Source organism: Tauraco erythrolophus, chromosome 4 (assembly GCF_009769465.1).
Source record: "Tauraco erythrolophus isolate bTauEry1 chromosome 4, bTauEry1.pri, whole genome shotgun sequence".
Classification (NCBI taxonomy): Eukaryota; Metazoa; Chordata; class Aves; order Musophagiformes; family Musophagidae; genus Tauraco; species Tauraco erythrolophus.
Window position 1 is genome coordinate 69419761 of NC_141468.1, and position 25417 is coordinate 69445177.

Below are 25417 nucleotides of genomic sequence, written 5' to 3' on the forward strand. Positions count from 1 at the left end.
ACAAAACCATAGCACAATTACTATGGTTACCAGAGTGGAAATAGAAGAAGGATTGGAAAAAAATAATTCAGAAATTACTATCCTCCTCATTAGCAACAATCTACTGAGGATACTTGCATTCTTGCATTGCTTACTGGGAGACCAGTACTCTAAAACCCTGAATTATGATGTGACATTCTCAGTCATACTCATCTCCACCATCATGTCACCAGCTATCAGCTTCCTTAAAAAGTCAGGTTTGCATTCATTGAAGGAATAAGATTTTTATTATTAGGAAAAGAACTAGGAGAATAAAGTATCTTTTGGATACTTAACTTTAAATTTCAGAGTCATTAATACCTTTTTTGCCAAAGTTCTGACAAAGGCTACAAAGAAGGTTGTGGAAGAGGTATCTGAAGTCCTCTACAGTTCAGTTTCCCTTACACGTGGGGAAGAAGATGGACAGAAGGAGCCTTCAGACCTCGATGAACCCCGTGGACAGGAGGACCCATGTTACTTTGTTCCTTACACTGTACTACCACCACTCACTATGCTCATCTAAACAACAACCTGCGAGCCGGATGCCACTCCTCCTGCGAAGGGGAAGAAGAACAACCCGTTGAAGGACTGTGATGTGCCGAAGCAACCAAATGCTTTATCCTGCCTTTAGGTCCACGCTGCTGCATGGGTGAAGGCAGGATTCCAAGTCATCAGCATCTCATAAACCACATCTGGAAACAAGAGGCTACCTCTTGCAGCTGCAACAGCTGGATCACCCTGAGGGCAGTGCACTGGCAGTGCACGGCACAGTTAATCCTGTGTGGTCCATTAGTGAATTGGGTACAAAGCAACGGAGATCAGTGGTTTGCTTTGCATATTTTGCTTCTTTTCCCCTCAGAAGAAGTAGTGACAGTTAAAACGCACTCTTAGAGAGAAGGGTCTTTAATTGAGCAAGGGTCCATTGCATAAAAGCTCAATGATCCAATAAAAGATGCACAAACCAGTGAGCCATCCAACGGTTTCATTTCGGGAATTTCCACCACTGCCTACACAAACAAAGCTAAAGGTTTGTGACAGCTGCTTGTGTTTCGATTATCTCTTTCAGGATCTCAAAGTTCAAAACCACATTCTAGAGAAGCAACTGGCAGAAGGAAATTATTTCTAACAGCCCATCTACAGAAGAGGCCCCATTATTATTATTAATTACTCATATTGCCATAGTACCTAATTGTCCCAGCCAAGAAGAGGCTCAGTGTGTTACATTCAATACAAACAGGCGGGCAAGGGCAGGCCTTGCCCCGCAGAACTCACGTTCTACAAACTCCCAGTCCAAGTTCCACGTTAGCCAGTGCCAGCTCCGCAAGAAGCCTGATTTAGTGCTCAACACACCCTGTGAGATTTTAGCCGGCCCGAGCTCCCAAAGGACTGCAAAAGTCATGCCTCGCAGATTTAAATGAAGATTTCCCACATATTCTCATTATAAAGGGCATCCCACACGCCGGAGTTCAGTACAGTAAAGCACGACATTTAACTTTCCCCCCTGCAGCAATAGGAACAAGGGTGCTTTGTGGGGTGAGGCTACCCGGGGACGGTGGGCGAGGAGAAGCGAGACACGTTCTTCACAGGGAGAGGCGGCTGGAATTCGGTCTTCCCACACAACAAACAACTATTCGTGGGGAAAGAGCAAAGAAAAATGAAGCATTTCAACCAGCTGTAGGGATTAGTAAATGCAGATGTGAAAATCTCAGCCACAGCAGAGAAGAGCCATGGTTCGGAAAGGGGTTAAGCGGGAAGGAGTAGGAAGACTGATACAAAGACTGGGATGGCAGCCTGGAGAGGCCAGCTTGCAGAGTGGGACGAGAGCAGAGCAGAAAGGGTAGCTGGCTGTGGGAGATGGCCATGTACTTGGAGATCCCAGGTACTTTCCATGCGCTCATGGATCACCAAAGTATGTGGGAGGGACCACAAAAGGATGGTAAGGCGAAGGGAGCAGTTCCACAGGAGGCAGAGATGCAGACCGGATGGTCTCTAGTGACAAGGGCTTTGCCACGGAAACGCTGCCAAGTAATGAATTAAGAAACCAAGAGATTTCCGTAACGTTTTCACCCTCATTTTTCCTGAAGTTTTGATTGTGTTACAGTAGCAAAACCATTCCTAAATGGCCTTACTGGTCACACTAGCACCAGTGAGATGTACTGCCAGGGCACACACTGGTCACTGAGTACTGGACAGTTGATTGCTTTGGCTTTCTAGTTGACCGGCTTTTTAAAATGGAAGGATCTTTGGAAGAGACACAATTGGACTAGATCTGAAAAAATCTGTGTTTTCTTTGTGATTTAGCTACAGATTTCCTACGAAATTATGGCTGAACAGCCTATCCCTCCACAGCTTATGGGCCTCCATTACTCATCTGTAAATTCCCCTTATTATTCCTTAATAGCAAATCCCTGACAAGGTTTTCTATTATTTCCACTGACCTTTTATTGATATGCCTGAAACTCATTATGCCAGGCATTGCAGAATCCCCAGGTATTACTGCCATGCAATAAATAACAATTTATCCCACCCTGCTGAGACCTGGTAGGCAAAACAGCAGCTCACGAAACAAGCAGTATTCTGATTTTTCAGAATGTTTCCGCTTTAACGGAGCGCGGTCTGTTCTTTCACAGGGTAACAAAGAACTAGACCTGTTTACTGACAAAATTACTTTTTAATAACTACAAACTGGTTTATACTGACACTTTCATTACTACTATATACATGTGACACCTGTCAGACACATACCAGCAGTGGTTACTCTAGTGAATTTTATTTCACCATAGGCTCTTCCCTCTAAAGACCCCAACCAACGTCAATGACCATTGAGGCTGGATGCAGTACCCATCCCTCTGGCAGCAGCCAAGGTCATGCTGACTCATTCCCTCTGGCTTTTCCCCCACATCCATCCAGTGCCAGTGCTCCAGTAAGTGCCTGACTATTCATAACGCTGTCACTTGCAAAGCTGCAATTCCTTTCTCTGCAGGCAGCACAAAGCGTTGGACTGCAAGCTCCTAAAAATGTTGCTTATCAAATTTTGGACTCCTTTTCAAGCGATAGATTACTTTCTGCTAAAAAAAAAAAAAAAAAAAAAGAAAAAAAAGAAATGTGACAAAAGACTTGAAATAGAGGCCTCTCACTCTTAACCAGAGAGTTGTCCTAAGGGAACAGCTGAGCTGAGGAACCTGGTAGGAGAAGAGTCTCTGCCATAGGGTTTTGGGGCAGAATTCAGGTCCTCCTTTTCCATATTCACTTCTTCAGATTGGAATAATTAAAAAGCAGATCCTTGAGTAACAGCAAGATAGCAGCAACCTTCGATATGTAGCCCAGCTTCAGCTGTGGGTACTCAACTCAGGTTCTCACCGGTAAAGAAACCAGGGCCCCCGTTTCAAGAAGAATCTTGCAAATAAGGGATCTTCACAGAACGAAAAGCGTACACAGCATGGTCTTTAACTGCAACTCTTCCTGTCATACCCAGGGAAAGGGTTATTTATACCCAAACAAGGCTTCTATGCCCATTTTAGTTTCTTGTCATCAGACTAATCCACTACAAAAGCAAATTCAACAGCCAGAAGACATAGGCGTGACTGTGAACGTCTCTAACCTCAGCCCAAGGAACAGTGAGTAAAGTACTTTTCAAACACCAAGTGTCAAAGCTATATTCAAGGCGTCACTGCGTTTTCTGTTCTTGAATAAACTTCTCTCCGCAAGCAAGAAGACAGAAAATACTTGAAATCACAAATCATGAAATAGTATTAAGTAGATTACAGCAAAAAATTTTAAAGCCAGGAGCCTAGCTCTATATCCCAAAATCTACATACAGTCACCCAGACAAGTGTGATCTGTAATTTCAAAGTATATGGGCAAAAAGAAGTCATAGATTTCAACACAAGGTTGCTTGGCCCACTTAATAAAGCAAATCCAATGTTTTGCATGATAACTAAAATAAAGACTTCAGTGTCCAAATTTCCAGGTATCTAAACTTGATAATCTAGTTCTATCACTTTTATATGGATTTTATTTCAGGAACAGTAAGCATCTAAGAATATATAGCATCATTGTAACTTCAAATTCAGCATATTTGGAAAAAAATGTTATCACTCAACTGTGGTGTTCCAGATTTGCTCCTATTTTTACATAGCTGAGCTTACAGCATGTTAAGTGAAAGTTTTGTTATTATCAGATGGCAACCATCAGCCCTTAACTGGCAGAAAAAATAAAAACTTACCTAATGTCCAAGAAATGGAATTACCTAATGCCCAAAGTAATGTACTCCTAACAGACATCATGTGCCTCCATCTCCCATATCAGAATAAATACACAAGTATATGCCATCTAACTAGTGTTTCTCTTTATGTAGTTACATATCATATACTGCATTTCACAGAGGAATATTTGTTACCGTATCCTTACATTTTACTTAAAAATTTGTCACCAAGAACCCAGACTTATAACTGAGATTTTATGGATTAGTAATTGATCTAGTGCACATTTTTAGCTTACTGCAGATGGAAGATACACGTCAGCTGAAAACTCTTTCCTTCAGGTTTCTGCTGGGTTTTGCGTTTGGCTTTCTTTTTTTACCTTACCTTGCCTTTATGCATTTGGAGCTAGCCAAGGGCACGCACATGATCAGTTACTGGAGCTCAGCTGAGTTATGACAATTCGTTAAGCTGCAAGAATACAATCACACATATCCGCCACCCAGTAATTACAGTTATGCCAGTTCTCCCTTCTTTGGTGGGAAGAAATCTGAATTCAGAGTTTTTAACACATTTTATCACTTACACTTTGATGACAGTGCTGTTCGCCAGCAGGTGGTGGACACAGACTCAATAATTACATCATTGTCCCATTTTACCTTTGACTTACCCATGTAGCCAGGACTTTGAGGTTGGTCTTCAAACCATACCTGCCATAAACGACCCGGAGGCGCAATCTTGAATATATTGTTACAGATACTATTCTTCACATGAGGTGCTTGAATAAAACCTTTCTTAACTGTTTGTAAGTGAGAATCACATGTAGTTATCAAAGAAAGGAAGGAAGGAATGCAAATGTTCCCCTCAACTAAATTCCGACAAGCTCTGCATGTGCAGGCACCTGGAATTGTCCAGTGCCACCTCTCATGCTTTGTAAAAACCCTGTGAGATGTTCAGGGTATGAGAAAAACTTTTCCCACCTGCCTAAAAAAAAAATCAATTTGTCATTATTAAATGTATGAATGATACAAACTACAAACAATTGAGAGCACATTTTTAATAAGAGAAATCATAGATTCAAGTGGAACAATAGTTGTTAAGTATCCTGGATTAGCCACCAAATTGAGAACCAGAGGCTATGCCTACACAGTTTAACCCAATTGTGAACTCCCCGCGTACCCCCATACCGAATGTTCTAGCTCTTTTAAAACTCGAATGCCAAAAGGTTGAGAAACACAGGGAACGGGATTCAGTGCAGTTTGGCATCTTGCATCTTGCCACATGGACGTGGGTAGACAAGACTCCAATCCTAACCAAGACTAAATCCAAATCACGCTGTGTTCATGTTTGGCCAACAGCCAAGCTTTTATAAATGAATTATTTCATCAAGCCAGCTGTTCCCTTTGCCTGACCCAAATTCCTGCCTTTACCCTTAGAGGGTTGCTGATCCTTCTCCATCTTCCCATCTGAGTTTTACAACTACTAGGAGCTATTTTCCTCCTCTAAATATCCAAAACAAGTAAAACTGCAACTGTTACCAACTTCCAGCTTCCCTGCAGGGATGTAGCCATTAGTCAGTGATGACAAACAGCACTTCACAGTTCATTCTCAGTACACGGACATTTACACCCATCCAGAGTGACTAGGGGAACCAAGGAAAGGCTGCTGTTCAGTGCAGATAAACTTTCCAGAGTGCATACTGAATGCATGGCATTGCTCCTGCCAACTGTGTGTCATCTGTGAGCTCTGAGAGATCACAAAATTAAAAATAAACACAGACAAAAAAGTACAGGAAGGAAAGTTGAAGTTTATACAATTCAGTTGAAATCTGCCCAGAAGCAATTGACCGAAGTGAAAGGTGACTAAGTCTGGTAACCGAGGACTTCTTTTATGCTTCTTGGTTATAAAGAGTGTGGTATATATTATTGCCAGCATCAGGAAACTACTTGCTGTGTGGATGGGTTTAACACAGCTGTACAGCGCAGAGGCAAATTAGGTGTGATTCAGGGGAGAGAGGGTGATGGAGAGCGCATGGCACGACTGTGTGGGTAATGGGCCCCTCTCCCAGCACTGACCGCAAGGACTGAGTGCATCATCTAACCTCACTGGGCATCAGTTTTCCTGTCTGAGGTTAAATAAATAAACAACCTCAGAAAACAAACAATTTTAAAAGAAAAAGGTTGATTGTTCAAAAAAAAAAAAGTTTGGCTGTTCAGCCTGGAGAAGAGAAGGCTCCGGGGTGATCTTATAGCAGTTTTTCAGTACTTAAAGGGGGCTTACAGGAAAGCTGGAGAGGGATTTTTTACAAGGGTATATAATGATAAGACAAGGGGCAATGGCTTTAAACTGAAAGAGGGGAAATTTAGATTAGATCTAAGGAAAAAATTCTTCACTCAGAGGGTGGTGAGGCACTGGAATAGGTTGCCCAGGGAAGTTGTGGATGCCTCATCCCTGGAAGTGTTCAAGGCCAGGTTGGATGGGGCTTTCAGCAACCTGGTCTAGGGGAAGATGTCCCTGCCCATGGCAGGGAGGTTGGAACTAGATCATCTTTAAGGTCCCTTCCAACCCAAACCATTCTATGATTCTATGTAAGGCAAAGACTGAAATAAAGAAGATTAAAAAGTACATAGAAACCACCATGGACAAGAGACAAATGCTGTACAAGAGTGAGAGGCAGAAAATGACAGGCTGCAGACAGAGAGGGAGGAACCACAAGAAAGATGCAGAAAATAGGAGTGCACCAATTTTGGTCTCAGTGAAAGCCTTGTGGTGTTAAGAGTTTTCGTAGGTCTGTCCCCAAACCATAGATTTAGGCCAGTGGCCTGTTCCTTTTAACTAGTAAGTTAATTAAACTTTGACAGTGAAAGACATTCAGAAACACAAATATCATAATCCTCAAATTATTTTTAATACTACTCTCTGCAGACAAGTAGAGTTCCCATTAAAACACTAATCTGCAATCTATCTTAATTTCTTCCTGCTTACTTCAGCTTTAGGCGCCTGCCCTTTCTGAGATGCATTTTTCACCTTCTAACTAGTCCTAACTACTTCCATCTGTAGCTGGTCTGTACTCAGGGACTGCTTTCACAGTAAAGTATGAAAAATTGCTGTTTTCTCCTCATATTCATCTGCTGTTAGTGATGCAAGTGGGTAAAGGGACAAAGGGCACATTCATGTCTCTCTACATACCATACCGATTTCTCTAAATTAGGAATATACCCTCTTCTCCTCCCTCATGAAATAGAGCGTTGTTGAGTTCACAAGGAAATGAGGAAAGAAGAGGGCTATGAAAACCACGCCACAAATGTAAGACAGTTCAGCAGAAATGGATGGATGCTTTTCAGTCTCAGCCATTATAAATTAAAATCAACCCAAAGGGAAAAAATGTACGGTACAGAATTGTATTGAATTAAACATCACTCCCTCAGGTATCAGACAAATACAAAAGGGAAATCCGCAGCAAAGGCAACTGTGCAGCAAAGCCCTACAATGTGGCAGAGTCATGAGGGATGCGGGAAAAAGCCATAATGGAGATTTTACTCCCATTGTCCATATGCTGAACAAAACACCAATGCAAATGCATGATAGAAAATGAGGTGCTGAAAATGAGGAGCTCATCTGAAAAACTAAGAGGTTGTTCAACAAGAAAGCTTTTTTTCTAGAAGCCCAGAAAAACATATGATCTTGCATATATTTTTCTCCAAGTGCCAAATGCATAAAGTATATACTAAGTTGCCCAGGTGCAAATTTACTTTATATATCTGATCTTGCAAATGCTCCCCATTCTACCATGATGAATGTTCACAAATTACTGTTTTATGCCAAATCTTATTTTTTCCCACTATTGTTTTGCCCCTAGTTGCACTTTCGACAAAGCCAGGTGTTCGATCTGACTGCCGTTGTGCATACAGACTGAAAGAAAATCCACAATGCAATACAGAAGGGAAGGAAAAAGATTTCACCTAAAGGAAGGTGAAAAGATGGTAGTAAATTCATTTTTTTAATCCATTACAAAAGGCCTAATTCTAAACAGATGCAGACCTTTAGATTAAAATCTTTTCAGTGAGCCCTGATTTTATATTCTCGAGCCTTAGACAGGAAGTACTTCACAATAGTAATGCCTGGCTCACTCATTAACACTTTGATAGGTCATTTTAGATTTGGTACTAATCAAATATTTTATAGAAAATCTATGGAAAATTAACTTTTCCATGACATAAAACCCAGTTGCAGCTTCCAGTTATCTCAGAGGAGTTCAAACCAGATGACTGATTCAATCAGAATCCCTCAGATTAGAGAGGGATTTCTTAGATGAAAGAGTGAAAGTAAGAAAGTAATTTAAATACGGGGAAGAAACAAATCGAACTCTGTTTAAATTTATTTTAGGAGTATGTGAGCCCCCAGTGTTTAAAGCTGACTATCATTGTTTAAGGGTTGGCTATTGTAGAAGGTCTAAAATCATGTTTATCTGTACTGGCTTATAAGGATACAATGCAATTACAGAGAGCAACTGGCAATACAGGTCTCTGGAAGAAAAAAAAAAAGGTTCATCTACATTTTTCTTTGCCTGCTGCCAAAGCTCCAACAATAGCCCTAATTTCCCCTAAGATGATTTCAGCTTCTTATGTTTTCTGTAGGCTAATGCCCAGGATTCATTTCCTCTTAGAGGAAGCAATCCTGCCGTAATTTGATGAGCATCTCTTTTAACATCAGTACCTGTTTAAGCAGCTCATCCCATCCCCCCTATTTCCTCAGCATTCATTCCTGTCTTCGTGTTGACTTCTTGGCAACACAGGTAAAAGTTTATGGGAACGTATGGTGAACCAGATCATGGAACCAATCTGGGTTACAGACAGCACATACCCCCTCCCCGGTTATTTTTAACTGAGGTCGGTTTCCTATCCTGGTGTGACAGTATGAACAGTTGCACAACTGAGAGCCAGAACAGGGGCAGGAACGACAAAGGGAGATGCAGGGTTGTCTTGCTGAGAGAAGACCACATCAAACTACACCCTTATTAACCCCAGGTCAGCGCAGACTCAATGGCAAGCAAGAGAAAATGAAACTCAAGCAAGAAGCAAGGCTGTGGCTCTGCTAATGGTCGCTGTTTCCAGGCAGCATGCTGTTAGGTATTGGGCAACTCACAGCAAGCTGCTACTGGAATTTAACCAGGCACAGTGGGCACCCTCAGAGATGTTGCTTTGTTCAAGGTCCCTTGCCGTCTACCTCCTTTCTTCTCTAGTCCAACCTCCTGCTCACAGCAGGGTCAGCTCTGGACTCAGACCAGGTTCCTTAGGGCTGTATCCAGTTGGGGCTTGAAAACCCCCTTGGAAGGAAACTGCACAACCTCTCTGGGCAACCCATGGCACTGCCTGTCCTCCTGGGGAAACAGTTCTACCTTAAAACCAATCTGAACCTCTCCAGTTTCAATTTATGCTGGTTGTCTCTTGTCTTCCCACCACTCACTGCTGTGAAGAGCTTGGCTCTGTCTTCTCAACAACCCCCTTGTAGGTATGGGCAGGCTGCTGCTGGGTCCTCCACAGCCTTCTCCTTCCCAGACTGAACAAGCTCAGCCCTCTCAGCCTCTCCTCACAGGGGAAGTGCTTCAGCTCTTGAGCATCTTGGTGGTCCTCTGCTGAACTCGATCTGGTTTATCCACATCTTTTTTGCATTAGGGGAGCCCAAAACTGGATGCTGGGGTCTAACAAGTGCCAATTTGAAAATTATAACCACTTCTCTCAACCTACCAGCTATGCTTCTATTAGTAACAGTCCGGGACACTGTCAGCCTTTCTGATGACAGGGCACACTGCTGGCCCACGTTCAGCTCACTGTCCTTCAGAATCCGCAAATTCTTTTCCACAGACCTCCTTCCCTGCCAGTCAGCCCCCAGCCTGTAACAGCTGAATGAAAGCTATGCAAGCTGCTGCTTGATTTTGTTAAGGCATCCCTTGTAAGCCTACCTCCCAAAATGAGCTGCTCAGAGCATCTTCAGACTCTTTTTGTTGCAGACCTACGCTTATGAGGAAAGCGCAGAGCTACGAACGCTGCTTAGGGCTGCTCTAGATCCAGGTGCTGTGCAAGCCCCTACATTAACAGCTTGATCACTGAAGTCCTTGTATCGTCTTCCACGCACTCCTTTCTGCATGTAACAGCTTCCCATGCTGCTCTGCTCTCTTCTCCTAAACAGGACAGCTGTGAGAGGGAACTGGGTAAAAACTCTTCCATTAGCAGCGTATGCCTTAGAGACAGATGTAGTGTTGGCTGGGCTCTGGAGGAGACAGCACTGCAGAGAGCATCTGAGTGCAGTCCCTCCAGTGCACTCACTGGAGTGCTGAGTGACACAACATGAACAGAACATGAACCCTGCTGAGTGACACAACATGAACAGACACCAAGGACAAAGTGTTGAGATCAGGGTGAGGGGTTGAAAATATTCAGCCTCATCCAGCACAAGCCCACAGACGCTGGCACTGGAAGGAGCTGTAAAGATATACTGAGAGGGCATCAGTTCACAGCTCCCAAACTTGGGACACATTCATCTTTGAGGAGAATTCAGAACATCTCATTGGGGTTTATGAGCAACTTCACACTTCTCTACGCATCCTGTGATGCAGACAGGTGCATAGAGCAATCCCTATTTGGGATAGGGAGTCTCCCCCTCTTCTGCCCTTTTTGGATCCAGAGAAGTCCCACCAACTGTACACTTGAAAGATGGAAGAGGCAGGGAGGTGACTCCAGCAGTAGACATGCAAGAGGCTTCGGAGAACAGTGGAGGACATGGAGAGGCAGCGCTGTGTTAGAAGACAGGGGAGACAGAGATGGAGATGAAGTCACTTGTGTTCAAGTAGCGCAGGGAAGGGCAGAACAGAAAAGGAGCTGCCAGAGAGAGCTTCAGCTGGTTCAGCTCTATTCCTCAAAAACCCTTTTCGGTCACAGACCAAGAATTGTTTGTGGAAGCACCATTACTAAACTGACTAAGTGCTTCATAATCATTGGTACAACATCTCCAGGAGGTAAAGAAAATAAGAATTTTTGATCTGCCAAGGATATGGCTGCTCACCAATAACCTGGTTTACAATAATTTACCAAGAATAATTGAGTAATGCAATTACCATTAAAGTAATGCAGACACCAAACTGCATCTTCAACCCGGAAATCAGAAGATAGCCAGCTCTATGTGTAAGCCAGGGGAAGAATTTTTCTCCATAAAATGAAAAAGTCAAGAAGCCAAGTGAGATATTGCCTAAATTAGTCAGTCGGAGGGGGAGTCAAGAAGAGAGACTTGAAGATTTACTCAGCCCCTATGTTCATGATTTGATTGAGAAATCTGCTCAGGATTTCCCAGGCCTAAATATCTTGCAGAGTTGGACATCAAAGCTGCCTTCCATCCCCTTTTTATCACGACAAGGGGTGACTGATATTTCTCCCCTCTAAAAACATTACAGGCCACCAGTGCACAGTAGTTAATCACAGAATCATAGAAGGCCTGAGGTTGGAAGGGACCTCTTGGGATCACCTTGTCCAGGCCCCTGCTCAAGCAGCGACAGCTACAGCAGATAGCTCAGGCAAGATCAGTATGAAGCCATTTTACACGTCATTAGAAGAATGAAAACTAACAACTAACATTATCCTTACAGCAAATGCAATGTGAACATGTAAGACCACAAATACTAAAACCACTGGAAAAACGCTTTCCATAAAATATGCTGGTCATTAAACTCCCACCTCGACGAGGCAGTGAAAACAGCCTACCTTCAATCCCCGGACTAATAGCAATGAGTCTTATGCCCTGCATTCTTACGGACTGTGCCTTTTAAGGCACATCTGTTAAAGTAACTTCCTGAACAGAGGCCCCAAAACTACAGTGTTTTTAACACAGGGCCAAAATCTCACTAGTTTGAGATGTAATTGAGCGAGGCACAGAAACATTTACAGACTAGAAAAAAAAACCACCTATGAAAATTAATAAAGCTTTAAAAATAATAATGTTTTGTTTAACACTCCAATCTTGTATAGCATCAGGACCACAAGTACTCCGTCTCGTAATACTGAAAGCTGTTAAAGTCAACACCACAGGGTACACCTTTTCACATTCCTACCATTCAGTTCATTTTTGAAAACATAAGGTTGGTAGCTGAGAGATGTCTCGAGTCTTTCCCAGACAGTTTACATGATTAATAACGGCTCTTTTTTGGAAGAAGAAGTCCTTATTAGGTCACTGATTAAAACTTCAAAGTTTTTGTAATGTAAATCAATCTCATGGCCCAAAACATCAAAGTCTTAGGCTAAAGCAGAAACCTCTGAATACAGCATGAGAAACATCAGAGGTTGCTAAACCAATTCATATTGCATGGTGGATAGCATATATCCTGTATATAAGTATTAATATTTAATGTAATATATGGCAATTTGCTTTTACTTCAACATCCTATAATGGCCTTACTTTCCCATCTCACTCTCCAACAATGGAAATTATCATATAGCTGAGGCTCTGTAGTGCAATCTGTATGGAAAAGGCCCCACTGAAGTTCACTGGAGTTTCGAATTGCCAAGGAGGATGGGAGAAGACTTCAGATCCTAGACTACTAAGCCATGACTGAGTTGTTGAAGATGGGCAGCTCTGTTTGCTGAGCAATAGAGATACAATGAGCTCCTAACAGCAGAACACAATAATCTAATAACGGAACAGTTCAAAAACGAAGACTTGCCTCATTAAAATTCGACTCCAGTAACTGAATCTGTTCAGAGGTCCGCAGGAGGAGAGGTGATAGTCCTAAACATAATCCCACCCACACTCTTGCATCTACTATTGCTCAAGAACAGGTAAGCTGTTTGTTTCAGTGCAACCTGAGGCTGCAGATGTAGTGAGGTAAGAGCGGAAACGCAGATTCCCCGCTGACATACTGGGAGTCTTCCAAGCTCCTGTTAGTCAGCCATGGCGTTTTGATGCCCTGCCCAGCAGACCACACCCAGGCCATCATCCAAGACATCCTCTGCAGGGCCTGCTGGAGATGGCACACAAAGACTCTCGTCCACATATTTTGGAGGGAGCCTTAATAAAAAAAAGCTGTCTTTGGACTTCTTCTGCCACTTTGAAAGCCTTCAGACACAACCCTACAGTCCCAAAATCTACATCCTCAGGTCTCCGCAAAACAGTTTGCCCAAACCGCCTGAATTCTGCCTCACAAATGTCATAAGAGGGGCCATTTACTTATGTCTCACAGTTATGAGTCTGATGTGCGCTCAGGGAACAGTCATGATGGAGGTGGCAATAGAGAAGCTTAGAAAAAAGATTACAGTGACAGGAAGGGATATGAGCAAATTCTTCTTTGCAGGGCTTCACGTATTTCTGTGAAGCCCTGCAAAGTATGGTTTCTCCTATAAAGGTTAGAAGCAAGAAAAAAAATTCTCTTGTGGCCTAGATGGGGGATGGAAACGCCCTACCTGCAGCTATGGAGAGCTCTGGAATTGAGAGCCCCAGCCTGAACTGGAAACTGGACAGGCTCCACTCTTGCTTGGCATCAGGCAAGCTACAGGATTTATCCTCTTCGTGGATATCCTCGGTGTCCACACCATGGTTGGCGCGGCCTGAAGGCATGGTCCTACATGAGACATTCTGGGCTGCAGAGCATGCAATCCCATTGACTTCAAAGGGAGGTATACAAAGGAAGAGAATTTGTGCCCATCTTTGAATTCAGTTAATCGTGTTGACTAATCCCTCTGGTTTAATAATTTCAACTCAATTCCTTGCACTGTCCCTTCTATCTGTGGCCATGTGCATCCATGCGTCGTCCTGAGGTCTGATCAGTCTTCTTTACTACATTATCGTGATGGGATAACAGCTGGCTACAGCTCTGCTTATCACTCCCCTCCTCCCAACCTCAGGCCCCAAAACTGCATTGCACTTTCCCCCCCTTAATTCTGTTCCTCTATTACTGCCGGGTCATTTCAAACGGCACTGCCTTCATGCCGGTGCAAAATCTGTATCTCTATCCCTGAACCTGTGGTTACTGGTTTCAAAGTCCTGAGCCTACTGCACAGGCTCAGCAGGGGTGGGGAGGCAGAGATCAAGTTTAAGGACATCAATAGGTTTTTCTACAAAACAGCTTTATTCTTCTTACTGGAAAAATATATTTTTTTCAACTCTTCTGGACACTGAACCAAGTCTGTGGCATTACTCATTTACCTGCAAGTAAAACGAAACCTTTATTTTATTAAAAATACTTCTAAATGTGCATCATTTAGTATTATAAAGAATATATCCATAGATAATCTAAGTTCATTACGTGGCTTCCCTCAATATAGAGTACGTTCACCATTTCTAACCAAACAGAATTTCTGCACATTGTATATACCAATATATTTCTGTAGAACAAAAAGATACCTTTTACTTTTGGGAGAATATCTCTTTGATACTGCATTTTCTCCTTTCAAAAAGATGTAATTAGTCACAGTCTAAGACAGTACAAAAATGCCACAAAACATAGAGATATGAGTGCGGCATATGTGTGCACATGCATCCCTTCTGTAGCCCCCGTGTACGTGCACTGTATCAACCTCAAGTTACTCCCCTGAACGATGAACACAGGAAGAGTGATGATATTTCACGAGTCACGTTTAGCAAGGCTGAAAGGTAAGGTGCACCACTCCCCCGCTTTATACTTCGGATGTTACAAAACCACGTTTGAAAGATAAACCAAACCCACCTCTCCGATCAAATATTTTACCCTTTCAGCAGAACGCAGAAGTTTAATTTCCACTGACGGGGGTTGACCTCAAGACTAGTGTACGGCTACTTCACCCCCCTTAATGGCAGCGATTCCCCCGACTGGCGGAACAGAGCAGGTCTATAAATAACTTCCAAAGGAATTGTCTCTCTCCTCACGCACTGCAGACAACTGTTTACATGGATCCCGAGTCCTTACAAGCTAGGTTCGCTCAGCTCACATCCTACGGGCTGTTTAATTTCCTCTTCCTAAAAAAAAGCCTGGGACGATGCAGGTATGACTGGAGGCACCCTCCGGTGCCGCAAATCCCGGCTACCCGAAGTTGCGGCTCCCGGCGGCGGGGACTGGAGCGCGGCCCCAGCTCCGGGGAAATTTCCCAGGGCAGGGGGGTTGCAATCTTGTGTAATCTGTCCTTAAGCTCCACGGTCCCGGCTGATCCTCCGGCCCCGGGAAAACCCCTCCTCCCCACCCCACGAATCCCCGCAGCCACTCCGGGGCCCGGACATCTTCGCTCGCCCACCTGCAGGGGGCTGGCCCGGGGCTCCGGGGAGGGACACGCGCGGGGCGCCCCCGCATCTCCCCGCACCCGGCGGGGAGAGACAAAAGCCCGGGCTCGCTCACCTCCTTCAGCTGCTCCAGCTCCTGCTTGAGGCCATCATACTCCGCCTCCAGCTCGTCGTACTGCTGCTTGAGGGTGAGCTTCTCCTCCAGCACCACCAGCCCATACTCCGCCGCCTGGATCTTCTCGTGGGTCGTCTCGGAGAGCTCCCGGGTCAGCCGCTCGATCTCGCTCTTGTAATGGTCCGCGCCCTGCAGCACCTCCTCCGCAGCCATAGCCCCGCCGGCACTACCGCGCCACCGCGCCGCCGCGCCGCCGAGGCAGCGAGGGGGCGGGCGCGGCCGAGGGGCGGCACCGGCACCGGCCCCGCCGGCCTGGGCCCGGGGATGGGGGCCGGGGCCGCCTGCGGCAGCCGCCGCCGAGCGCGGGGGCGGGCCGCCCCGCCGCTGCCGCGGCCTCCCCCTCCCACCCCCCGCCCCCGGCCGCCCGGGACCCGGCGAGGCCGCGCTCGCCTCCCCCGGCCCTGCGGCGGCCCCGGCGGCGGGGACGCCTGGGCCGGCCGGGCGAGCCCCCGCTGCCCGGGGAGGCGGCGGCGGCGCGCTGGAGGCCGGGGCGGCGAGTGGCGCGGCCGGGAGCGCGCCTTGGTGCGGCGGCTCCCGGGGAGATGCTGCTGCTGGCGCCCGCCTCTTCCCAGGGAGCCGGCACCTCCGCCTCCCTTCCGCACGGTCCCTCCCCTGCGCTCTTTAAGATGACAGCGTCCTCGGGTTCGGCATCCCCCGCCGGGAGAGAGGGAGCGCGGCGTTATAGCGGGGGGGCACGGGCAGAGGCGGCCGGGGCAGTGGGCGCAGCCGGAGCCCGGCGGGCCTCACGCCGGGCTGTCCCCTTGTGCTCGGGGCTGCCTCCGGCACCGCCCGGTCCCCTCCGCTGCGTCCCGCCGCGGGGCGATTTTAGCGCCTTTTGGGATTTTTCTCCGCGTGGTGCAGCGGTGGCCACGTTAGCGGCGGCGCTGGTAAAAACAGAAAAGGAGATGGAGCCCGGTAAACTGCGGGAGCAGGAGGACAGCCTCAGGTATTCCCCCTGCCGTCTGGGGAAACTGCCCGCTCCCTTCCCTTTCCCGGGTGAACGCAGATGGGAGCGGGCAAGGAATCGGGAAACAGCGGCGGGATCGGGACGCTGAGCTGAGGCCACACTTCCATGAGCGTTGCGCAAGATCTCTGTGCTACTGACGAGACAGCGGGACAAAACCGGTTCGGATCAGATGCGGTCACGGCATTGTTTCTCTGTCCAGTTAACCGGAGGACCTGATGCATAGATTATGTCAGTTTTATGCTGGCTTTGTGCTGGCTGCAGAAAGACGGGTGCTACTTGTCCAGCATAAAATTAGAGTGGTGCAGGCAGACAGTAACTGATCTCATACAAAGCCTGCCAGTAAAAAAGTTAACACACCGGATTAGGGGCATTTTACATATTTGAACTGGAAGAGCGAGTTCACCCTGGATCGATGTCATAATGTCCCATGTCCCAGCCTTTTTTATTTGGTACTAGGAGTCTTAAACCCAAATTTACTGTTTCTTTAAACTATGGCCTGATGGTATTGCTAACAACTGGGTTTTGCTCCAAGTACTAGCAAGGTCAGGTTTTCACACTTTACAAACATTATTTTTTGTTTCTAAAATATGAGCAAAATCAGGTCTTTAAAGTTTAGGAATTGAGCTAGAATTTCCAGGAAAAGGAAGGTGTGTTTTTTTTAAAAAAAGATGCTAGGTATAGAAGATGGATATCGCTGCCCACCAATTCCACTGTATTGGAAATCAAAGACATGGATTCCCTTTCTTGCTGATCTGTTAATGCAGTTTTAAAGAAGCCACATTCCCTTTCTACCTCAGCTTCCCCAAGTCTAAGAAAGATTAAAATGTTTAGACTCCTCAGCAAAGTGCTTCGAGATCTGCAGATGGAAGCACTACCACTAGTTATACAATATACGTACACAGTATACAACATATATCTATTTTATAAATATATGTGCAACTATACATAACTAACACATTGTAACCTAGCCTGCATAAACACTTCTTTTCATTGCCTAGAGAACGTAAATGGAAGAAGCTAGCAAAGTAATAGATGTTCTGTCAATTTTGTATCTTGAAAGCAGCTTCCAAAAATGCACATTTGTAATAAATCCTAGTGTAGAAGCAAGCATGAGTATTAATAGGAAAGAAACAAATGTGAATATTAATAGGTAAGGAGAGTGAGTGGCTCCCATTGATGACTGAATGACAAAACAGAGACCAAAAAAAAACAAAACAGAAAAAATGGAAAACAGACAGCTTAAGAGCAGCGCTGAAAATGAGCGGTTGGGTCAAGGGCAGTGTGGAAACTGGCCAAAGCAGCTGGATGCCTGTAGCTAATCTAGCCTTGGTGCATCTCCACTGAACATCATTTAGCTGACAATGGCACTCACCACCCAAGGGCAGCTTCACCACATGTCTGAACATCTGCACCCCAGAGGGGAAATCTGGCTTCTTAAAATGCGTCAATTTCTCTGCTATACCTCACAAGAAAGGGAGAATCTTTCCTGTTAAATTTGGAAGGAGGCGTGAAGTCCAGGTATTGTGCACTGGGCAGAAGCTCACAGTGGCTGTGCGAGAGTTTCCATAAACTGGAGGTCCTGTAGCTACTCTAAATTGAAAACACCCAGCATGATTTGCTACCATTAGTACCCATGTATTCTGTATTGTGCCTCCAAAACATATGCAATATCAAATCTGGCTCCTTTGGTGATATTTGTCTTTGTTTTCAAAGTCTACCACTTTAGAAGTCTTCTTTAGGATGAAATGAGTCTTCCCCAGTTGTCAGTTTCTCTCCACTGACTACAGAGAACCTGACATAGATGTATACATTCAGACATACACATTTAATTAAATGAATCCTGGCTTTTGCATCTATATCTTTTCTTAGGGCTTAAAACTGGCACCTACAGTCTTACTGTCCAGACTCCTCATCTATATTTAAAATGGACTACTAAGGTCTCTGATGGATCTGAAAAACATTCAAGCTCCTTTCCCTGATACAAGTGGCTCCACTTCACCTCATTCCTGTCTCTGTGGAAATGAGAAAGGATGGATGATCCTCTAAATCTCAGTTATAAGGAAAGACATCATTAAAGAAGAAAGTGTTGCAGCATGACTTAAAGGTTGTCATTCCCTAGTGAGGACCTCAAAACTGGAACAGCACAACCTCCTTTGATGCAGATTTCATCCTTTCTAGAGTGCCTTTAATTATGGATTCAAGTGACTGTAAAGTGGTGCCAGCAAAGTGCTGGTCTTGGTCACACATCTAGTACCTTTAGGAGCATACTTATCAGTGCAGATAGCCCTAAATAATCGTATTGGCATTTTAAATAATTTGACTGCCCAGATATCATGGAATCATAGAATCATAGAATGGTTAGGGTTGGAAGGGACATTAAAGATCATCTAGTTCCAACCCCCCTGCCATGGGCAGGGAAACCCTCCACTACACCAGGTTGCTCAAAGCCTCATCCAACCTGGCCTTGAACACTTCCAGGGATGGGGCAGCCACAACTTCTCCGATCAACCTGTTCCAGTGCCTCACCACCCTCAGAGTGAAGAATTTCTTCTTTACATCTAATCTAAATCTACCCTCTTTCAGTTAAACCATTGCCCTATCACTACGTGTCCTTGTCAAAAGTCCCTCTCCAGCTTTCTTGCAGGCCCCCTTTAGGTACTGGAAGACTGCTAGAAAGTCTCCTGGTGCCTTCTGTTCCCCAGGCTGAACAACCTCAACTATCTCAGCCTGTCTTCACAGGAGAGGTGCTCTAGCCCTCGGATCATCTTTGTAGCCCTCCTCTGGACTTGTTCCTACACGTCCATGTCCTTATGTTGGGGGCCTCAGAGCTGAATGCAGTATTCCAGGTGGAGTCTCATGAGAGCAGAGTAGAGGGGATGAATCACCTCCCTCGACCTGCTGGCCACGCTTCTTTGGATGCATCCCGGGATATGGTTGGCTTTCTGGGCTGCAAGCGCACATTGCCGGCTCATGTTGAGCTTCTCATCAACCAACACCACCAAGTCCTTCTCCTCAGGGCTGCTCTCAATCCATTCTCCATCCAGCTTGTACTTGTGCTTGGGATTTTCCGACCCATGTACAAGACCTTGCACTTGGCCTTGTTGAACTTCATGAGGTTCACATCATCTCACATTGGTTTAAGTCCTGCTACAATGCTCTTACATTTTCTATCTTTCCAGCTCAAAAAACATGCCTTGATTTTATTAAAGGTTGGCATATCACCCTGCATTGTTACTTCTCCTTCATTTTGCCCTGCTGCACCCCTTTCACATGAGTATTTCAAACCAGTCTTTAGCCATTTAGTGACATTCAGCACACCCTCATAAAGCAGGCCTCCTTATGATTGCATCCATTTCATGTGCAGAAATTGCCCTTTGAATTCCTGGCATATGACACTGGTAGACTCTTAAACTAAGGATAGTAGGTTCCAGTCAAAAAAAAATGCTATCCTGATTACACTTTTTTTGAGACAATCGGATATTCAAGGACAGACAAAATAATACAGTTCAAATCTTGCTCTAGAGAATATTATCCAAATTTCAAAACATTTAACAAGTGTTTAATGACCTATATGAAGTGAACTACTGGTTCTACATCTTAGTGGAAATGCAGCTGTAAAAGCCACCCTGTACTATATATTGCAGATGGCTGAATCACTGCAGCTACAGCAAACACAGAAATGGCTTTGAGTCCATTTGTGTGGAGCATCTCAGAGGACCGGAGCCCAAATCTAACAACTGCTAATTAGTAGTGTTTGGCAGGCTCGCCAGAGTGGCCAAAGGAATAAAAAAAAAAAGGTATAAAGACCAATCTGTCATTGTTAGTAGGAATGGGATTGATTTCCTGAAAGCGAAAAGAGGGAAAAAGCACTGAGGGAAGGCAGTACAGTAACTGTGCTGGGTCTGGTTTGGAAATAAACAAGTGGCTGTTCTACTGCCAAAGCTTCATCTTTCTCAAGCGCTGAATATACGCGCCACACATTTGTAATGAATGACCAGCCTAGAGATAAAAGGGAGGCACCGAGAAGAAAATGAAATTTAAAAAGATATTTCAGGATCATAGTACAATACAAATGGTAATAGGTTTGAAGAAAATTAGTTTATAAAGAATGTTAAGAGAAACTAAACACAGGAGCTCATAAACGATAATGCATACAATGAAAAGTAATGATATTATGCTGATTAACATGAGTGTCAGTATTCAGAAGAAAGGCTTTCAAACAGTTGTGTCCTTACACAAAGAACTACCTTTAAAGGATCTCCAAAGGTAAATAAGAAAAAATTTAAAGCCTATTGTCAGGTGGGCTTAAATTTGGTGTACAGGATCCTGTATCCCCAACAGAATAATCTGGGGCCCCAAAAACTTGAAAGGGTTGAAAACCACTAATGTAGAACATACAGAATCTGAAAGAAAGAAGAGGATAAACCAGAACATTTCAGCAAGGAAATACAGAAAAGGACTGTACCAAAATGGTTGGCAGGATGTTTTTTGTGTAATGAGCAGGGATTAGAGAACCAAAAATGAGTTGTACAAGAAAACAAAAAAATAAAATGTAAGGACATTTAGAAAACAGAGTCAGAAAGAACCAAATGGCAAACTGATAACCTGCAATATAAAAAAACTACAGACTATAGCAAAGAACGTGAATTATTAATCTGTTAAACTGAATAATATCACCTCAGCCTGGAAGGATGTTGCTTTCAGCAAGCGTTGCACATGGGTCTTGATACAGCTCCACAGACATCAGCTGAGTCTTTTAATTGACAGCATTGCTCCTGGGCTCAAGACCCAGGACACAGCTCTTCCACTTTATGCAGAGACTTGCAGTACAAAAAAATGGTTGAAAAAAGCACAGAAAGGATTATTATGCCTATTTAGATTACTAGGCACTTTTCTGTGACACAAGGAAGACCTGTCCACCTAGAATACTTTGTCCAAACAGCTTCTCAGCAATTTAGCCTAGATAAATCAGTGTCACAGTGCCAGCTGTTCCTCATCGAACAGATTTAAAACCAGGAGGAGAAGGGAGAACACGGTTTATCTCAGGTGAACAGCAGAAGCATCCATTGCCCAGAGAACCACTGCAATCGGGGCTCTGGCAAACCGCAAAGTAGCCAGCTGCCTAGGGCAGCAGATCGTGATGAGAGATAAGGGCAAAATAACTATACCCTGAAACACCTTTTTACTTTTGCCAGAGCCTCGGAAAGCCAGGCACCCACTGCTGCACCCTCTGAGAGGCAGGTGACGTGGAGAGGCACAACAGCTTGTATTTGGGAGACTGGATCCTTCCAGCAGCGACAAGTTCAGCTCCGCTTCCCTCATCTGAGCTTCAGCAGAGCAGAGGGACTGCTTGCTGGCTGGACTTTGCACCTTTCCCCTCCTTCGTATGGTCCTCCCTGGCATCTTCCCCTGCCACTCACTCCTGAGAAGTCCCAAGCTGCTCTGTCTCTGCATTAGAGATGTGGAGAGCCAGAAGGTATCTTAGAGGGTCGTCAAGTGCAATCCCACATGTAAGTGGGATCAAATGTATCTAGCCCATTCATGGTAAGAGTTATCTAATATATTCTTAAAGCCCTCAGAGACAGATACACAACATGTCTACAAAGCCTTTTCCAATATTTCACCACCATCACAAACGGAAACAGAGTTTAAGCTCTAATACAGAGTTTAAACTTTTTTCAGTACATACCAAGATGATCTATTCCCATCCCTCAGTAAACACCATGCCCTTTTTGTCAGTTTCTTCAGTGTTTGAAGGCTGTTCAGTTTTCTTTTTGCTTCATTAAGCAAATTTCCAGCTTTTCCTCAGACCTCTCAGTCTGTCCTTGTAAATCATCCCTTCTAATCCCCTCCTGAGCTCTGGATGGCCTTTTCTGAACTGTTTTATTTCTTCCTCTTCTAGGCTGACCATCGTCTCTTGAGGTGAAGGCTTCCCCACTACTGAGTAACATGGGTCAGATATCTCCCATATTGCCAGTGTACAACTCCTAATACTCAATCCTATGTTTTAAGAAACCACAACACGTGATTAATTAGTATGTACTTTTGGTCAACCATAGCTTCAGGATCTTTCTTTGCCCTGCAGCTTTTCCAGCCGCTTACATCTTTGCATTTATCTCTGCTGAGGTTCATCTTCTTGATTTAGGATCACTTATTCAGTATGTCAAGATCATTTCAAATACCCTTCCTCCAAAAGGCTCGCGATTGTTTCTTGTACAGAAGCCTCAACAAAGTCATACAAATGTGTGATCAACCGCTCTTTGCCTAAAAATTTTTCATTCCCAGAGAGCAGGATCACATCAGGGAGTTTCTTCACTACACACAGTTGAGTTTGCCACATTTAACTCAAATCCAGCATGATAACAGCATGTTAATTTTTTTGCCATCATGTCAGCTGAGAGGTTTTTAGGCAGAAATACTTCAAAACCTGCATGTTCTTCAAACTCCTCAGGGCCTGCCCACTGGCCACAGTGCCTAGCTCTCCTCGCCTGGTAATGGCCACCTCCCTCCCACCACAGCTGCCCAGAAACCCCCACCAGCCCAGCACCAGGCTGGAGACTCTGACCCACTGATACCCCCCAGACCAGTGCCCTGGGTGCAGGGGGGTCCTCCCCATTGCCAGACCGCCCACCCACTGCTCCCCAGCACCCCGGGTAAAGCTGTCACATTGACATCAAGCCGTCAGTAACGACCCCCCAACACGGGTAAGTACCTGTGGAGATTAACATGGGGCTTTGCCATCCGAAGCACCCGGTCCCTCCATACAACAGCGGCTTTTTGCTTGGGCAGCGGTGACCCGAGCCTCCCACTGCCGCTTACCCACCCGGCCAGCCGCTCTCCTTAAAGCAGAAAGAGACAGGTCTGATGCCCTCTCTTCTCAACAATTCTACCCTGGCACTTTTTAAACTCAATTTATTTTTTTTTGGGCTCTTGGAAATCAATTGCTCAATCATCTTTAGTGTCTTTCTGGGAAGTGAAATGAGGCTATATATTATTCCTCCGGTCTCCTTCCTTTTGTCACGTCAAGTCCCCGCCAACGTCTTTGGAGCAAGTGGATGTGCAGAGCTGCCCAGTTTCCAGGCTTTCTCCTACCACCGCAGCGTCGGCAAAGGCAGCTGGCAAAATTGGATTAATAGGTAGATCCCCTGTTTGAAATGGGAAGGAATCACATTACAATGAATGCAGAACATACAACACAACGAAAATTACATTACATTTCTATAAGTGAATGTGGCATTTGGCAAAGGTGCCAGATTTATGACACTATCCTATAAACTTGAGCTTTATTAGGTTTTTGTCAAAATACCTAATACAGAACACGTGGTGTGTATTCAAAACGCTAAAATAAAGGCTTTCAAAGGTAGCATCTAGAGCAAAGCTACAATTATTTTCCTCAGGTAAGAGAGGAGTCAAAGCACAATTAGGATATTAGATTAAGATCTTCAACTGGAATGTGAATTTTCCTACTCATGCTTTGTATGTCTTGGATGAAATGATAGGTCTATCATAAAGCAGGGTATCACAAGCTTAACTACTTAAAAACCTCTCGAACTTTTTTCAATAATTGCATTTATACTGTAAATGCTTCTTCTTAAAATAATCACATTATTCAACACACAGACAAGGATTGGAAGAGCTGAAAAAGTTATTTCATGTGAATTCTATATTGTCAAATCTGACTCAAAAAAAAATTAAAAAAAGAAGCCCATAAAAAAATCTTAAGGGCATTTTCTTTGTGGTTTGTTTTGCCACAATATTTTGGGCTATTTTCATTTGCCTTATGCTTTCTGAGCAAGGTCAAAACTCGCTGGTATCTGGTTCCAGCTTTTCCTTACAACCAAAAGCTTTATTTAAAAAAAAAACTTAAAAACCTCAACAGATTATTGAATGAACTTTTGAGGTCCAGGAGAGATGGACTGTAACTAAACCTGCAAATTAGCAAGACATAGTGAGAATGGAGCAGTTGCCAACCCTGACCTTACAGACCAGAAAATACAACTGAATTCCTAGAGCTCTCCTGGTGGGAAACACAGTAAATTTTTTGGGTGAAGCATTTTTCTTTCAAAATAAACTCTTGTCAATGAGGATACATAGAAAGATACCGTGCTGTATTTTTACAATAGCTATCTAAATATATCTAGCTGGGAAACAATAATACAGTGTAAGAGCAGAGTAAACCAATCCCACAGTGCCAGAGCCTTTCCTAATATATACTACCATTTGGGAGGGGGGATAAAGTTAATTGAGAATTTCTATGAGGTTGTCTCCTGAGGCTTTTTTCATTCCTTCTTGGATGATTAGAAGTTTCTGAAAGTGCAGCAGATGGAGCTTGGTATGGGGAGTCTGTGAAGTGAGAGTATAACCACCTTTGGGTGCTGAATGCTACCATTGCTTACAGGAGTTCCTGATATAACCAAGGAAAAAGGTTAAAGGGATGCTGCTATTTGCCTACCTTTGTTTGCCCAACTGGGCAGCAAAGAACCAAGGGAGAAGAGGAGAAACAGTCAAATTCTTGCCAGCATCGCACAAAATTGGGAAGAGAAATAACAGATGGTGATTCCTTTGATGCAAGGAACCCATCTGCTCCCACTTCCCCTATGAGCTCCTGGAGATACTATGTGGAAAAGCTTCAGAGGCAGCCTGTGAATGGCAAATGTAAATGTGGGTTGTATAGGAGAAAACGGAAGAGAGAGTAATTCTGCTCATGGAAGGAGACATGACAAGAAAGGAAGCTGTACTTCTGCTTAGCTCTTGATAAGTCCAAAAATAGGCTTGTGAAAAGCTGAAACAACTCAGCTATATAGGACAATATGCAAAGTAACT

The 25417-nt window shown here is 44.4% G+C and overlaps 1 protein-coding gene across 1 annotated transcript in view; it reads right to left on the minus strand.

The window, feature by feature from the left end:
* Positions 1 to 15780, minus strand: part of BICD1 (BICD cargo adaptor 1) — a 179987-nt gene extending 164207 nt beyond the window's left edge. Inside the window, exon 1 of the mRNA XM_086610395.1 lies at positions 15568 to 15780. Coding sequence (XP_086466521.1) covers positions 15568 to 15780 — 213 coding nt within the window. The remainder of the gene's footprint in view (positions 1 to 15567) is intronic.
* Between the last annotated feature and the right edge of the window lie 9637 nt (positions 15781 to 25417).